General features: G+C 53.8%; 1 protein-coding gene across 4 annotated transcripts in view; it reads left to right on the forward strand.

Moving 5' to 3' along the window:
• BCL2L1 (BCL2 like 1) overlaps nucleotides 1-13,415 on the forward strand; it is a 51,053-nt gene extending 37,638 nt beyond the window's left edge. For all 4 annotated transcript variants that reach the window (XM_020807867.3, XM_020807869.3, XM_020807866.3 and 1 more), the window contains exon 3: nucleotides 10,089-13,415. In XM_020807867.3, coding sequence (XP_020663526.3) covers nucleotides 10,089-10,226 — 138 coding nt within the window. In that variant the 3' untranslated portion in view covers nucleotides 10,227-13,415. The remainder of the gene's footprint in view (nucleotides 1-10,088) is intronic.
• The last annotated feature ends 3,916 nt before the right edge of the window (nucleotides 13,416-17,331 follow it).

The following is a 17,331-nucleotide window of genomic DNA, read 5'->3' on the forward strand; positions in this document are numbered from 1 at the left end:
GACAGTTTAGAAAAGCTGCCAAAGACAGGCTGGTTGGAGCTTTAGTAGCATAGGCGTTGGCCATTCTTCATTTTTTCCTTTCAGGTGCTTTAATATACAGTATATATATATTGGTAAGGGCAGGCCTGCAGTGACATCAGTCTTTGGCACCTTTCCAGCCTTCCATGAGAAATGCGCTTTGTGAGTTCAGAGGAAGTCGAAGGCATTCACAATTTCTCTAATAATAGCCACAAGGTCTGGGGTGTAACCCCTTGGGAGGAGGAGGAGACCCTGGAGGAAGAGCTTCCCGTGTTCCTTCTCAAGGGTGGTGCCCTGTGGAGGAGGAAAGGGAAGCTCTTTAGAGGTTTTGGATGTTTCTCCCCATCAACATCTGCCAAGCTTGAAGGCTCTCTCCAGCCCAAGAGAATTGGGTAGCTTTATTGCAGCCTTTATATCATGGCTGAGGAGCCTTTGATTCCTCTGAGTCTGAGGGGGGGGGGGAGAACAATTGGGAACTCTGAGGGATTCCCCCACCCACCCTGTCCATAGATTAATGGCCTCAAGGACGCACATTCCCTGTCTTCAAAACTGTTCTGGACACGGGTGCCTCACGCAGAGAAGGAGGAATTTAGACTCTGGCTTAGACCTGTTATCAGCCACCCCAGTCTGTGTTCTCAAGGGATCCTGCTCAGGTGAGGGAACTCTGGAGCAAGGACAGGCCACTCCCTTCTGAGTAGAGCGCTTTGAAGGCGTAGGTGGATAAGATGGCTCTCAGTCATACCATTTCCAAAGCTCTCCCTTCTCTGTTGTGGTTTCAGTTGATGTGGAAGGGGAGCTGCATCCATCCAGTGGCACCTCTAACCAGTTGTTTAATCATCATCATCATCCCCTTAGAACTGCAGAGCTGGAAGGGACCCTCTGGATCATGGGAGTCCATGCCCTTGTCAAGGAGCCCCAGTGGGGGGAATCGAATTGCCAACCTCTGGCAGTCCAGGCTGTTTCCAACAACAGGCAGGCTTTGGTGGCAGACTGACATGGGAACCTGGATCCAGCGTTTTAGGCTCTAGAGCCAGAGAATGGGTCGTGCTAATTCATGCCAAGCAATTTGAGGGCAGGTCTTGCCCTTTCCTTCAGTATTCATAGGATGTCTTGGGTGGGCCTATGATGACCCATGCTCTCAAGTCGGAGAAAAGCAGGCTGGCTTCCTGTGTCGATTTCCACCTCCCTCTTCAAGAAAGGTGTGGAGTTCATTTTCCATGTGTTAAACTTTAAACTGGAACATAATCCGTTTGTTGCACGGCTGCAAGAAGACATTGCCAAAAAGGACCAAGAGAGGAGAAGGGAGTTGCTTGGTCTTGATCCACCCTCGAACTCATAAACGTGGTGAGTTCTTTGCCAATCCCACAGTGCTTGCGAGCTGGAGAGCAAGGCAGACAGGAGCAAGGAGCTTTACCTGGGAGAGGTGGGGGGACAGGATCAGAGTGACCCATCCTGTGCCTTTCTCTCTGTGATGGTTCGATGATTGTTTTGTCCTTTGTTTGCTTGGGAGTTTTTGTTTCTTTTTCCTGGATCCTGCCTTGTGTTGCGTGCGTGGTTTTGACAGAAGGGCCTTCTGCTGCTTCAGATGAGTCTCTCGGGGTGTCGGGATCAAAGCCAGCGGCTCTAACAGCTCTAGGGATAGCCTGACAGTGCAGTGGAGTTCATGATTCAGAGGGTGTCAGCGGGAAAGTCATGTGGGACATCCATAAGTCTTCAAAAGCTTGAGAAGGAGGTCAGCTTGACTTGTACAAAGGAGGCTCCAGAAAGAGCTTGGAAGAGTTAGTTTTTTTGGATTACAAGTCCCAGAGCCCCCCCATACAGCGTGGTCACCTCGTGGGAAGAGTTGGTAGTCCAGAAATGCCCAACCACCTCATTTTGACCCAGACAAAGGAAAGAATTAACAAATGAATTTACCAGGTGGGCAAGGAGACCAGAGCAGAGTCTGCATAGGCCAGCCTTGCTGCCGGTGGTAAATCACCGAACTTTTTGGCTAACAGAGAACTATAAAGAAAAATGGCTACCAAGGTAGATGGAGTGGAGTGAGGCAATCTAGACTGTTCCATCCGATGCCCCCGGTAGATGGTCTGTCTGCTGAAGCAGTCTACATTCGGAACTGTTCCCTTGCTGCTGTTAGGCAACTCGTTTGTTCTCTTGAGACCAAAACGTCTCTCTTGGAGAAATTTGAGAGAATTCTGAGAAAAGCTGATGGATGAGAACTCGAGGGATGCGTGTGGTGTCCTCTACTCGAGGTGGCAGCTCACCTCCCGTCACAGAAGAAGGGGGTTGGTCTCAAGGAAGAAGGACGTGACTCTTTGATACTCGACTGCCGAGGAAGAGAGTCTGTGAAACGAGACCATGAGCGAACAGAAAGTTGAAAGAGAAAGTCCAGGCGTCAAGAGTCCTCCGGAACGCTCAGGAGTTACTTAAAACCTCAATAGCGGAAACTCGGCTTTCATAATGAAAATGGAGACAGTGAAAGACATGCACACACACACACAAAAAAAAAAAATTCGGAAGGGGGAGAGAGAGCTGCACCTTCAGCGAATTAGCTTGCCACACACTTTGTGAAAGGAACCGGTGTTCATAAAGGTTAATCTCTCAAGCCGCACGTCCATCTCTCTTGCCATCTGCTGCACGTTCAGACACGTGTCTGGACGTGGAGTTGCCTTCTCAGCCAGAGGCAGCCGGGGAGCCTGGCGGAGGGCCAGCTGCAGAGGTGGGGGGGGTCGCTTGGGCAGGTCCTCTTGTTGCACTGCATGATTCTTACAGGTTTCTGGCCTTTCCTCCTCGTGGTGAAAGAGCTGTGGCCACTGAAGGGGTGAGAGGAACGGACCACTAGTTAAACTCCAGAAGTTGGGGGTCACCAGTTCAAGGGACAGCCACCAGCCGGGACAAGGTTCAAAGGGGGCTGGCCAAACTCCTGGATTGCGACCTTATCCATGGCTTTCATTCTTGGTAGCTGTCGGTTTACCTCTAGGATCAAAGGTTAGATAGTGCCTTTGTCGGTGGTTGCTGAGAAGCGTGAGCAGGTGGCGGGTGGCATTGTGCCCATGACCTGGCTCCGGGCTTCTCATAGGCATTTGGTTTGCAAACAGAATCCTGGACTGAGTACTTCTTAGAATTGATCCTGCCAGGCTGTGCTTCCGTTCTCCTCACCGTCAGGTGGCCTTCTCTTGGCTTTCATGAAGTCTGTTTTCAAGGACCGTAGCACATCAAAACGTCTCTTTTCTGGAAAACGTTTCAAAACGAAAACAAAAGTCAGACCCGGGGCCCGGTACCCTTATTCCTCTGTTCATTCTTCCTGCTCAGCGAGGTGTTTCATGTTTGAAGATGATGGCAAGGTTTCTGCCAAAAAAGCAGCAGGCCGGCCTCTTGTCCTCTCTTCCCCAGAAGCTGCCGTTCCTATGGGACATGCGCCCAGGCGTTGCTCCCACTTTTCTGGGTGCTTCTGCCAGGGAAATTCAAAGTGTGAAGACAGCACGTCCCTCACAGGCCAGGTGGGAATTGAACAGGAGAAGAGGAGACCAAGATGGGCAGGTTTGGGTTTTGAAAGAGGACCCGTGCCTGCCGAACCGTTCTGTTTCAGCAGCCTCAGCAGAAAACAGATCTTTGGCTTTTAATGCTCAGTTTTCAAATGGGGTAAGTTTCTCTTCAGAGAGCTGTCTCTGTCCCCGGCAAACCCCTGGCCTGCCTCAAGCGTTGAGTGCCACTTATACCTCCTGATTCTTGCCGCCCCTCAACCAGTGTTCTTGCAAACATGTGGCCTGACATGTCTTACAGCCCCCAAGCCACCACGCTGGCTTTTGTTTCCGAGAAAGAGGTCCTTGTTGGAAACAACTGTCCTGGGGCCAGGAAATGCTGAAGACCTTATTGTCATGGGGGAGACTCCTTTTCTCTCCCTCTCCGAATGATCCACCTGGGAGATATGGCCCTGAACCGTGGATTGCCTTTGATCAGGACCTTGCACTGCCCTCCTAGCCTCTTGGAGAGTTATTTGATCCGTGCTCTCAGAGCGACAGTTGTTTTCATCTGTGGCAACTGAAGCAGCAAAAGGCTTCTGGGGCCCCTTGCAGACTTATCGTATTCTGTTTGGCACAAACTTTCCTAGAATCATGGAGTCAGAAGGGGGGCCTCGAAGGCCATCGAGTCCAACCCCCCTGCTCAAGTCAGGAAGCCAAACCCAAGCAGATCAGAGAGAGGGTGGTCTAAATTTCCCTTGAAGGCGTCCAGCGTTGGAGAGCTCACCACATCCCGAGGTCATTGGTTCCATTGTCGTACTGCTCTAACAGTTAAGACTATATGGGTTTTTCGTCAACTACCACCTATTTCTTCTAATGTTTCTGCAAAAGTGGGCTGCAGTCCAGGAAAACCTATGCAAAATCAAAGTTTTTAGTCTAGTACTAGCCGCTGTAGTACCTTAGTTGGAGGTTCCTGCTTCTCCAAGTCAGTGTCTCCCTCTCCTCTGAGCCATCGTTTTGCTCTTGTTTCTGGTGGGTTTGTGGATCTCTGTTTATTAGAGTGCCCTCGACTCAGTGTCTTACCCATCTGTGTTCAGGTTTACCAAGTGGGCTGCCAAGGAGAGTCTTGAGGAAGACCAGAAAGCTCTGAACAGGGGAACAGGGTTGTGCAGGTGGTAGAAAGGATGCATTGAGCCTTTTTATGCTTGGGGGACTGCCCTGGCCTCTCTCCTTTTGGGGCACCATCCCAAGCCACGCAACACGGTAGGTGCGGCTGCTTTAACATCCGTCATGCCAAAGGGATTCAGCTCCGTTGTGCCAGCCTGGCGACTTGGAGGCGGATGGCCAGAGCAGCACCTGGGCCCAGGCAAGGCTGGCATCCGCCGGGGGCTCCCTGTGGCCATTGCTGTGCCAAAACCGTAGCCTTTGTGCCCTGGAAATGGTCCCCGTCAGCAACCGAAGGGACGAGGCAGGGCCCATCTTGCACAGACGAGATGATCGCAACCGCCTGGGCTGAATTTGGCCAAGGTACTTTGTTGTTGCTGTTGCTCTGTTTTGCTTTTGGTGCAGTTGCCAGAATCCCTGTGTTAGCATAGCCAGTTAGCCTCGCTCGCTGGAAGATCTTGGAAGCCGTCGTTCAGAAAGTTTCTCACACCGGTTACATGGGGATTCCTTATAGCTATCTGGACTCATGGCTCTTGCTTGGGCATTTATAAATCTGTCACTGTTTTCCCCTCTGTGCTGACCTCTTCTGACACGGAAGACTCTGAGCGTGTTCCTTCCCTTTCTTCCTTCTCTCCGCCGGAATCTCCTGCCAGACCGTTCCACGGGAAGACCCCCACCCCACCCCTTTCCCCTGCATCCTAGTATTATGGAAGGGGGAATCCCTGCCTAATTGTGTATCACCCTACGCCATTCAGCCTTCTCCCACATTTGGATCTCTTCCTTCCGTATGCCTCTCTCCCCCCCAAAGCAACAGTGGGCAGGGGGAGCAAAGGATGGTGGTGGGCCCAGGGTGCTTCGCAGGTGCTACGACAACAGGAGGGGAGGGTCTTCGGCCTGTTCTGTGGCCGACACCGAGAGGCTGGCCGCAAGCCATGGGGGGGGGAGCCAGCTGTCGGCCGCTCGGTCTTCCCAGGGCAGTTAAAGGAGGGACTTGGACTTTTCACCTGTGCCAAGGAGACGCCGGGCTGTGCCTGGCTTGGAGCTGAGCGAGGAGAAGACTCGGCCTCGAGGCCTCTCTTCCAAGAGCTCGTTGTTGTGGGGGCAGGAGGGGGCATGTTCCCGCCTCTCGTAGGTTTATCTCTGCGACCCAGGCTGTGGCTTTGGGATGCATGGCTTCAGACAGCTTTGAGATGGCCTCTAAAGAGAGGAAAGTATGAAATGTCGCTGGCCCGCTGGGAGTGAATCCACCAGGGACCCAGGATCCCAGCATCGCTTGCCAGCGACAGGCAGGTCAAGGCGGTCTGGGCTGCTTCCCTAAATGAGTTCAGGCGTTGAGCTATTTCCAGAAAGGGGCTTCGTCCAGCGCCGGCCTCGTTAAGCCCCTTCCTCTCCCAGCCGGTTGATCCGAGAGGGTGGGGGCGGTGGGGCTAGCCCTTTTTTTGCTAGGTGAGCCTGGGCCAGGCTGGGTTCTGGGTCTGAGCACATGAGCTGCACCGGAAGCCATGCCCTTCGACAGCCTCCACCCACCCTAAACACTTGAGCATTGGCTTTATGGGGAGTGAGCTGAACCCCAAGCGGAGAATTGTTCAGCAGGAAGGCTTTTAAAGGCACGTGCCCCAAAGGTGACCATCTCGTCACAGAACCGAGAAAAGATTGCAGCAGAGACGGAAGAAGATATTTGATGGACATGCTTTCACTGCCTGCATTGCTCGGTCCTGATAGGAGACAGAATGCTTGGTGCATGCATATTTGAAATGCTTCTGCGTCAACTTGTTACCAGGTTATCCTGCTTTCCTTAGCCCCTTCCTTTTTCTTGATGCTCAGGCTGTGCGGTGCCAGAAAGGAAAGGAGGTGCCTTCTGCAATTGCCTAGAAAAGGACAGCGCTTTTAATGCAACCCTTCCTCTGTCTTAAAGCAGGAGAAGGCCACTGGAACCAGGATCAGCTGGGCTTAGGAAAGCTACTGTTGATCTCTCAGCTCCAACATGAAGAAACAGCTCTCTGCATGGCTTCTCATGAGGTTTGGCTCTCGGCAAGGAGCAGGCAAAAAAGCCCAGGGGTTGACACGGACATCGCCCCAGCCCTGGCAGAATTCTACCCGGCAGAGAAGTCTTCCCAAGGCTGGCTAAAGCCTCGGAGAATGGTGTTGCCATTGCATTCTATGGGGCAGGTTTGCAGAAGAACTGAAAACTCTTCGGACAGCCAGAGAATAAAGCTTGGCCCCACGAAGCTGCTTGTTGACCTGGGAAGCAATAAATAAGTGCACAATCAGCGGGGGGGGGGCAGGGAGAGTGAGTTCGGCGGGGGGAGAGTCTCTGTACCGAGACAAATTTGGGGAACAAGCTAATAACGAGCCAGACATATGATGATCTTGTTGCCGGCACAGGGTGGCCCGGCTGATGGCCAGTCTATTTTGGGTTGTGTTTGCAGAAGTACTACATGTGTTGTCAATGAAGTCATGGTTCCGTTCTTTGGAGGGCCGCTCCATACTCTAGGTTTGGGTTCTGGTCCACAGCTTGGACTCCTCTCCCCCCCCCCCCCCCCGGGGAGCTGAACTTGCCAAACCTGGGCAGGATGCCGGACAGTGATGGGGATGCTGGAAGGTCTTGAAAGAGGAGGCTGAGCAATGGGTTGGTCAGACACAACAGACTAAGGCGGGCGTCCACCTGCAGATAACCCTGTGCTTCAGGTCTAGGATGTAGGCCTCCCAGTCCGGACGGCGGCCTCAGGTGTTCCATTGGAGGACCACTGGGGTCACCTGGGAGGAGGCGGGCCTCCCTGCCAGCCATCATTGGGCACTTTCGGGGGGCTATGCAGTCTCACGGTGTCTGCGAAAGGGGTTAGAATGCTTGCAAGGGTTTCTTTTGGGTAGAACAACATCCATGTGGTCCCTCGTGGTGAGATAGCGTTCCTGCCCAGGTCTTGTGGTGGGCCTTCTGTCTAGTAGTGTGACGGCTTTTCCTTCCTCGTGATGAGTCTTGTGTTTTGCCCGCAGTCTTCCTGCCTTCTCTTAATAGCCATGTCGGGCACCCTGGAAGAAGCAGGGCCTTTTCCTTCCTTGGGCAATGTGGGGTGGGTGGATGTGGATGTGTCAAAGTTTGTGCAGAAGGAAATAGCAGTTTTGTGGCCAGATCCTGCAATCTTTTGCAAGTGTTAACTTCGCGTGTTTCTCTTGTCCTGGGCTGCGCCTGCAGGGGAGTCTTTGTTGATTAGCTGGGATGGAGCGATGTCATGGGAGCGCCACAAACATTCCAGCAAAAGCTGTTCTCAGACCAGCTTCTGTGCAGGGAAGGGAAAGTGGTGTCTGAGGTTGAAAGTCACACAGAGCCCTTGAGGGACATGACTGTGAGCAAAGATCAGGAAGAACAAGAGGCCGGGCATCTTGAAAGGAAGTGGTTGAAAGATGACTGCCGTGTAGGTGTTGAATTTAGAAAAGTGGTGCGATACAATTTGGGGGTAACAATTTGGCCTGAACCGACGTGGCATTAAATGCCCGCCTTCCCCATTTGGAAAAGTGAATTAGTCAGAATTTATGTAAATATGCCGGAACAAGACTGTCTGTCCCAAAACGTCCTGTGTCCCAGAACGACATGGTGTCGCTCTAAGGGGCCTCAGACACGGCCTGGAGGACATCAAAATCTGATCCTCATGATATAGAAGGAACATTACAAGGGAGCAAAAGCCATAGACAGAACGGCTGGTTTGTCTGAGAATGGACAGGACTGCCAAGCAGGGTAACTGTATACAGGAAACAGAATGGGAAAGATGTGGCTCAAGTTAGGTAGGCATCCTTGAAAGATGCAGTGTACGCTACTTCTTACCGTTTCCATGCATGCCAAAGAGCAGGCTTTCCCCTCTCTGTTCGACTGCTGGATAGTTCAGTGGTTTGGGCATCCGGCTGCGGAGCCACCACCGTGTCTCCTTGACCGGGGATGGATTCATTGGTCCATAGAGTCCCTTCCAGTTCTCAGACTGGTGGCAGCTATAGACCAGCTGCCATGCTCCAGGGTCTTTAGGAATTGTAGGTTTGTTTGTTTTTTAAAAGTAATTCTTCCAGACTCCGGTGATACTGCACACTTTGACAGCACAGTCTCAATTAATGAATTGAGGGATACCCTCAATTAATTCAGGCTGGAAGTTTGCAAGATCCTGTGTTTCGTGTGCGCAGGGCTTCAGCTGGACAGGTTTCCGTTAACCCTCAAAAGCCACGCCGGCCCATCAGGGCTGTGCCTGATGCAGGAGGAAAAAACCCCCAGTCATTTCCTTCCCCAGTGACTGGGCAAGAAGGAATCCAGCCAAGGGCATCCTACACATCAGCACCGAGAAGGTCTGTTCCAAGCTCCTGGCCAGGAACCGCCATCCGTCACTTCTCCTCCAGCCCCCTCGTTCTTGCAGAGTGAATCCAACAGCTGTGGCAAGCCTTTCTGCAGCAAATTTTGTAATATTCTACTTTGCACAGGAAAGGGACAAGAGTGGCCTTTACTTTTCCTTTCTTTCAACACAAGCCACTTTCTTCAGCGCGCGTGGCCCTACGGGAGTCCTTTCAGGGGCTACCCCTGGAGGGCATGGCTGGGCACCTCCCTGCCATCTGCGCCCAAAAAAGGTTTTCTTAAAGAAAGGAAGAAAGAACACTTCCAGGAGCAGTGGCTCGCCTTTTAAATAAGTTGCAGGTCACTTTCCTTGCCCCCCATCCCACATTGTTTAACACACACATACAAAAGCCCAAGTTTAAAAAAAAAATTGCACTTCTGGGCTCTTCTGTATCCCTGTTGCCAGGTGTCTCGCACGGCTGGCAGTCTGCATGATCCCTAGAGGATTCTGGGGCAGAAAATGGGCCCCCAGACTTAACGGGAGTTACCAGCCACGGCGGTCCTGCCTTCACCCAGACCCCAACGAAAGGTAGCCCTCCTCAATCTCTGGGTGGCTCCTTGAACCTTCGCCCGGCCCTGCCCCTGTTTCCAAATGCCTTTCTTTCCGCAGGCATCCGGGCGAGGGACTTAAAAAAGCCAAACTGCGATGCTGCAGGAGTTGTTCCTCCAGCCCGCATCTCTTGCTTCACCTGACGGAGGAATGCCGTCTGCTCGGCCCTCAGCATTCCAGAGGTAGCTCTGGAATGAGGGCAGGCACCCCGAAGCAAGTGGCCTGTGTTGAAAGAAAGCAGAGGTGAAGAACAGCCGGTCACCTTCCGGCAGGTCACAAGGCCAGAGGCCAGACAGGCAGAAGAAGAAGCCCGTTGGCCTTTTGTGTGGCCCTTTGGGTGTGACGTCAAGGGCCTGGCTGTTTGGTTTTCTCCTTCCGCGACAGTGGTGGGTCCGTTGCTCCTGCTTTCCGTCCCTCGCCAACACTTTCTGCTCACCTTCCAGCGTGAAGTTGGGTCTCAGAGGACCTTTCTGCCTGACTCGTCCTCCTTTTTTAACCCCCTTTTGTTTTCTCTCTCTCTCCCTTTCAGGAGCGCTTTGTGGATGTCTACGGCAACGACGCAGCGGCCAAGAGCAGGAAAGGCCAGGAACGCTTCAACAAGTGGCTCTTGACGGGGGCCACCGTGGCCGGCGTCGTCCTCCTGGGGTCTCTGCTGAGCCGCAAATAGACAGAGACGGACTCCCGTCCACCCACCATCCCTCTCGGCGCGCGAGCACTTTGCCACCATGGCCGAGACTCAACCTTGTGATCATTCCAGGGGGTGGGGGGGTGGGAGAGGGGGGCCACTGCATTACAAACCCCCCACTCTTAACCCCAGGTCTCATTCCCCCACCCCACCCCACCCCACCCACCCCTTGAACACAAACTCACAGACCTCTCTGGGTGCCTCCTCCTACCCCACCGACATCTCCAGCCACAGGTCACTCTTCCAGAGAGAGGGTCTGCCCCGCCACCCCTTTCGGGTGCTGTCGTGCCTCTGAGATGCCCTCCTTACATCTCCCCCCCATCCCCATCCCTAGCGGGCATCTCTTGCTCATCTGAATCGCTCTGACTCCCAAAGCCCAGCAGGGCCTTCCAGCGGTTGGCCCGCATGGCGGCCTCGACACCCCACCCCCCGTGGAGGAACGGGCAGCCATGCTGGGGTGGGTACGAGTCAGAAAAACCACACCAAATGCTCCCCCCCACACCTCCCATAACCTTGCACCTGAGCTAAGCAAGCCAGGCAACCAGAGATGGGTTTTGTGCTTCCAACCTCCCCCCCTTCTCCCCAGCGCTTCCCGGAGACGTCATGGGAGGGAGCTTCCTACAACCAGCAAACACCTGATGACAGCTCTTGGGCTTGAATTCTTATTGTGGAGGAGGAGGAGGAAACGTGCCCTCCTTCCTGTAGGGCAGAGCTTGGCCAGGGAGGGTGAAGGAGGAACAGGGATTCTGGGGCCTGGGAGTCGGGCCGGTGGGCGGGAGGCACTGCTGCCTTCTCCTCGTAGACACCCAAAGGAAAGGAGACGGCACAATGTCCCCGGTGTTTTCTGCTCCTCTCAGGATGGCCCTCCCTTCCCATGCCCGGCTGGCATAGAACGCCCCCCCCCCCCGGCTGCTGTGGCTTAGGACGTACAGTGTATGGTGCAAGCTCTGTTGGGGGGGGGAGGTCTCTTTTCCTGGGAAGCAGCTTTCAGCGCCCCGTGGATAGACATCTTTCCCGCTTCCTGACCTTTTCCGTCCCCCCGAGAGCCCCGTCCCGGGACCCCTTCCCCTCCTTCCACCATTCCATTTGTCTCCTTTCCTCTCCTGGTTCTGCCAAAACCGCCGCCCCCCCCCACCCCGCCCCTCTAGGCACTCCCGGTCCCAACCGCCGTGTTTCTATAGGCACATTTCCGTCTCCCCCCCGTCGGTGCATGAGACAAATACTACACCGTTCCACTGTTGTTGTTTTTCGAGCAGCCGTTGCATGTCTACGCCGGAGCTGCATCTGTGTGCATTTGAGTGCATTTGAGGATGAAGGTCAAGGTGTGGGAGAGCGGGGTGGGGTGGGCCCGCGGCCCCCACCAGGAAGCTGCGGGTGCAGGAGGCCGAGGAGGGTGGCCGAGGAGGGGGGACCATCTTGGCTTGCCAGGCTCTGAGCTGGCGCAGGTCCCCCACACACACACCTGCACGTCTTCTGCCTCTTCCTGAAGGAGATGCCTTGAGCCCTTCTCTGGCATAGGAAAACAGGCTGGGTCCTGTGCCCGTAGCGCCCTGGCTATCTCTAGGGCACAGGCAGGCCCGTGCAGCCTGCCTGGCGTTTGCTTGTCTTGGGAGAGGAGGGGGAGAGCAGGCAGAAGATAGGGTGCAAAGAGCGGCCGGGCCAGGAACTGAAGAGCGAAAGCCAAAGCGCCTCCGTGATCCGGAGCAGCCCCTGGAAGGTGTTTATGATCCCCTGCCAATTGCCACGCGGGCTCTCTGGGGACCCTGCATGGCATGGCGGCTGCCCAAGGAGCGTCTAGGAAGACCCATAGGGTTGGGTAGCGCCAGGAGGTGAGCTTTGTCGTGGGCGGCTGTGCTCCCCCAGGACTCTGCTGAGGATGGGGGGTGGGCAGCCAGTGGGACTCCCCTGCATCCCCTTGCTATGTGGAGTGGGGGGGGGGAATGACAAGTACGTGCAGTTTCTGACCTTCCGGTGGGTGTCGGGTCAGTGGAGATATTACTGGGGGTGGAGGGGGGGTTCTAGTGGAGTGAGGCAGCAGTTGGACTTCTCAGAGGGGGCCAGCCTGATATAGGGCAGCCCCAGATGCGAGGCTGGGCTGCACGGAGCCCAAGGGTGCCACCTCCGCGCATTTATTTTTTTGTCGTTGCAATAATTGCCAGCCTCGTCTAGACGTTGCCATGGTAGCCGGGTCCACGTGGTCTCTGGCAACGGTGCTCGGAGGCCATTTCTTCCGGACAGGCTGCCCTTGGGCTCCGAGCGGAGGGTCTCGGGCGGGGAGACGGCGGGGGAAGCGTCGGCCGGCCAGCCAGCCAGCCAGCCAGCGGGCCTCCCTTGGTTTCTGCAGCAGCCGAGGGAAGGGGAGGGCTCCCTTGGGGAGGGGAGGGTCAAAGAGGGGTGGGACAAGCCGCCCATTCAGGGTAGGGGTGTGGGAGAGCGCGGGGACCCTCCCCTTCCCACAGCTTGAAAACAGGCCTTCTCTGGACAGCTGTGGCCAGGATCCTTCGGCTAGGCCAGGGGTTCGGAAGAAGCCACGTTTCCAAACTCTGGCCCTTTCTAGTCCTTCCCAGTGCCGTGGCCAGACAGGCCTCTGCTTCCCACACCCCCTCCCAAGGGCCCCATGCACCCCCCCAAGGTCCCCCCCCCCGGGCACAGGACACCTTCTTGAGCCCTTGGGTTTGCTAACGTGATGTCGCTGAGCTGCTTACCTGCCCCCCGCCCCCTTTCCCTCCTGCCTTGTACAGGCTAAGCTGTATATATATATCGAAGAGTAGTTTTTATTCAGTACAATAATACTATTTTTGTTAACTGTATGTCTGTATTTATGTGTGTTGGCTGTACTCTTCCCTGTCCCGCCCTGTCCCTATGCTCCAGCATCCTAATTAGCCACATCGTACATGAACCACAAAGGTCTAGTGGAACCCCGTGGAGACCAGATAAGGGGTGGCGGGCGACCCCGTGCGATGGGTACCTGCCCGTCTCTCTCTCTCTTTCTCTTTCTCTTTCTCTCTCTCCCATTTTGATTTAAAGTGCGCCTGTTGAACTTTTAAGTCGCCTGCCCCATCTGTTTGTGTTCAGTCCCTACACAAACCCCTTATTAGAAGAAGAAGGAAAAAGAAGTTTGTGTGTGAAATTGGAAGTTGAGTCCTAATAAAACTGTGAGTTGCATCTCTTGGTCAGAGTCCTGGGATTCTCTTGCTTCCTTCTCGTCTCACGCATCTTGGTTCCTCCCTTCCTTAGTCAGGACGGATAAATGGTGCCCCACGGCTTCACGAAAGCCCACTTTTGCATCTGGAAATGCTTTTTAAAAAACAATTACAGTGGTGCCTCGCTAGACAGTTATCCCGCATGACAGTTTTTTCGCTAGGCATTGACTTTTTGTGATCGCTATAGCGATTCGCAAAACAGTGATTCCTATGGGGGAATTTCGCTGGACAATGTTTGGTCCCTGCTTCGCAAACCAATTTTCGCTAGACAACGATTTTGACAGCTCCCTCCGTGCTCGCAAACGGGTGTTTTCGGGACCTAAGCTTCGCAAGACAGCGATTTAAACAGCCGACTGGCGGTTCGCAAAGCAGCTTTCCTATGGCCGATCTTCGCTAGACAACGATGATTCTTCCCCATTGGAACACATTAAACAGGTTTCAATGGATTCCAATGGGGAAATGCTTTTCGCTAGACGATGATTTCGCTAAACAGTGATTTCAGTGGAACAGATTATCATCGTCTAGCAAGGCACCACTGTAAATGGGAGACTCTCACAGGCTGAAGCAGGAACATGGAAAGATGCTCAGGTTGCCGCGGCCCTAGTTGTGAGAAGTCAGAGGCAGCCTTTCCTCCCTGCGCTGTCAGGAGATGAGGGTTGTCCTCTCCCAACATTTTGCAGGAACATCATGTTGGCTGAGGATGCCAAAAAGGAATGACTGAATGAGAAGCACCTCCTGCTAGATGTTTTTGTCATGGCTTGCTTGAGATAGCCGCCGAAGACATCAGATGACAAGGTGACCCTTGGCTTAGGCTGCTGAATTCACAGAATGGTAGACCCAGATGGGAGGAAACTCACAGCTAAAATATCCCTGACAAATAGCTATCTATAAAACGCATCCTGTTGCGAAACAGCTCTTCCTATCAGAAAAAAGTTCTTCCTAATGTTTGGTCCACATCTTTTTTGCAAATTGAATCCATAGGGTTCAGCTCCAGTCCAGTTGCCATCTTGATCACCCTTCCCTAGATATAAACTAACTCACTAATATTTTTAAAGTTGGTTGCCCTGAACTGGACACAGTATTCCAGGTGGGGTCAAAGCAAGAATACAAGGATACTGTTAACTTGCTTTGGGCTAAGTGTTGGTTTGATTTGATTTGATTTGCTGCAACACACTCAATGTTACCTTTGTGGTCATGCCTAGGTCTTTTTTGTCGGCACTACTGCTGAACCGCTTGCCACACATCTGACGTTTTAGTGCAGACGATTCTCCCTGCCTCAGTGGACCACTTCACATTTGCCCCTGTTGAAGCTCCCTTCTTGATGCGGGCCACTTCTCCAGTCTGTCACGATGGTTTGGCATCCTGATCCTGCCTTCCAAAGTATTAGCTACCCCAGGTCCGAGCTGGGCATCATCGGAAAGGGTTTCTGCTTGCCTTGCTCCTCTGCCCTGTACTCTCCCTGATCCCCAGGTGAGGCAGGTAAACCAGTTGCACCCCGTTGTTTCTACGGCAGAGAGGCTGCAGGATCAGATACCCTTCCAGGAGTCTGCCCGTCGCCTCTCTGCACGTGAGCTATCACAGCTCTTACCTTGCCCCCCGAGTTTGGAATTCCCAGCAGCCTCTGAAGAAGGTTGATCTTTCCAGAACTCAGGAAAACACAACTCTCCGAATCTTCCTGCCCGTTGTAGGTGGTGCCAGGTTCTATCAGCTTTGGTCTGATGCCCTTGAAGGGAGAGCAGCCTCCTTCAGCCACAGTGACAGGAGGATTTCCTCACTGCTACACACACCCACTCCATAATGAGCCTGCAGCAAAAGGATTCATTAAATCCTAACCTCAGACCAGTTGCTCTTTTAGGTTACCTCTCCTTGAACCCTCCACCTACTATTCTTTCATACAGAACGGTAGAATTCCAGGGGGTCGTCTTTCAGACATGTTACTTTCCCGAACTCTTGTGAAAGTCTACCTTTTCCAAGGCGGTCTAATCTCGTGCTGCTGCCATAGAGAAGGTTGGGTGAATACCTTGCATACAAGTCCCTTTCACGATACCCTTCCTGGAGGAAGCTGGGATTTGAGCCCACAGTCTTTCTCAATTCAGAGGGCAGATCTTCCGGGCTAAATGGTGAAGAAAGCCAGGGAGGGGTTGAGAGCATGTATCTCGATGGGCTGAGCTGGAATAGACAAGCAATGAAGGTGCTAGGGAGACACGGCTTAGAATGCATGTCTTCTGCACATATGCTGACTGCAGCTTCTCTGCCAGGATATATTTATAGGCCTCACTAGGACAACCTTCGTACTTGGTCAAACTGTTTTAGAAGGTTCCCTTTCCTGGATTAACTGGGTTATCCATGTTGAGCATTATTTTCATCTCAGTACGTGACGAACCTCCTTGGGTGTCCCCCTGCTTCCATGGCCCCCTTTGTGCTTCAAAGACGACGCCTCTCTTCGGAGCATGGATAACCGAAAGAAAGCAAAACTTCAAAGTCTTCCTGCGCTTTGCCGTCTAACTCATTTGTTTCAGCGTCAGCGTGTCAAAAAGAAGCAGGTTGTCATCTGTGCGAGCTCATGCCAAAATCCATCCGTTAGTCTGCACGACGCTGCGAGAGGCCACTGGCTTGGGCCTTCCTTGTGTGTGTGTTTGTGTGTCAGAACAGAGAAACGGCACTATCTTTTTGACCATTTGTGCTGGGCGATCCAGGTACGTCTCTCAACTCAGTGCCTGGTCCTTCCCCCCCCCCCCCCCGAGCTTTAGGCAGACCGAACCTGCTGCGTCAGCTACTAGCACCGTTGCACTTTCCTTAAACAGACCATGGCTGACTCGGGGACAAAAGTCTCAGGTGACCATCGGTCAATGGCCCTGCTCTCCCGGTGCTTTCCTTCCAAGGCTGTCACCTGCACTCACCTGCCTTATGAGATGCCACAGCTCTGACCCCGGGCAAGCCAGAGGCTGCACCGACAGAGGTTTGCAACCTGCACAGACATTCCCTCCTTAGCTTTGTCGGTGTCATTGAGTTGGGGGCTGCGAACCGCCCTCCCCAGTCGGCCCTGGGGAGTCCCTAAAGGCCATGCAGACTGAGGGAGAAGAGACGCGCCGGAGGCGAGGCCCTGAACCGGCCTTCTCTCGCCTCTGCTCCAGTTCAAACCACCAGCACCCCAACCCCCACCTCCTCCACGCCTCTCGCTTGGCAGATGGGCCGTTCCTGCAAATCCAAGCAAACAGCTCCGTGGGCATCAGACCAGGGTGAGCAAAACAGCGGCCCCTTTGTTCCTCCCCCCCACACCCACCCCCGGGCGCTCAGGAGTGCAAACTGACATGACTGGCTTGGGGTTGTTTACTCCCAAAAAAGGTCCAGTCTCATCAGCTGCGGGCAGAGGGGCCTGGGCTGGGAGCCAGGGCTGCTGGGAGGGTGGGTGCAGGAGCGCGGGCACCCTCTGCTGGCAAGCATCAACCAATGCAGCCCCAGTCCTGCCCGCTCTAATGCAACAACGCTGGGGGGGGGGGGAGTCTCTGGCTTTCTTTGGGACTACAACTCCTAGTATCCCCCAGTCCGGGAATTCCGGGAGCGGTAGTCTGTTTCCAGAACTCTGTTTCCAGAACTCTGGGCCTGATTTGGGCCAAGCTTCCCCTGCACATGTGATTGTCTAACAGTTCCCATCCTCCCCATCCAGTACACTCACTGGTGGGACAACCGAGGATGGTTGGAACTGTAGTAGGCAAAGGAGAACATGGATTTGGATGAACATTTTTCCTGCAGTGAATCTACAAAGTCTTCTGCTGACACTCCGAAGAAGCTTGGACAGCGTTGGAAAGTGTTTTTGCAATTTTTTTGGGGGGGGGGGATGAACTTCACACACATGGAGCTGTATTTGCAGGACCTGAAATTCA

This window comes from Pogona vitticeps, chromosome 4 (genome assembly GCF_051106095.1).
Source record: "Pogona vitticeps strain Pit_001003342236 chromosome 4, PviZW2.1, whole genome shotgun sequence".
NCBI classification, from domain to species: domain Eukaryota; kingdom Metazoa; phylum Chordata; class Lepidosauria; order Squamata; family Agamidae; genus Pogona; species Pogona vitticeps.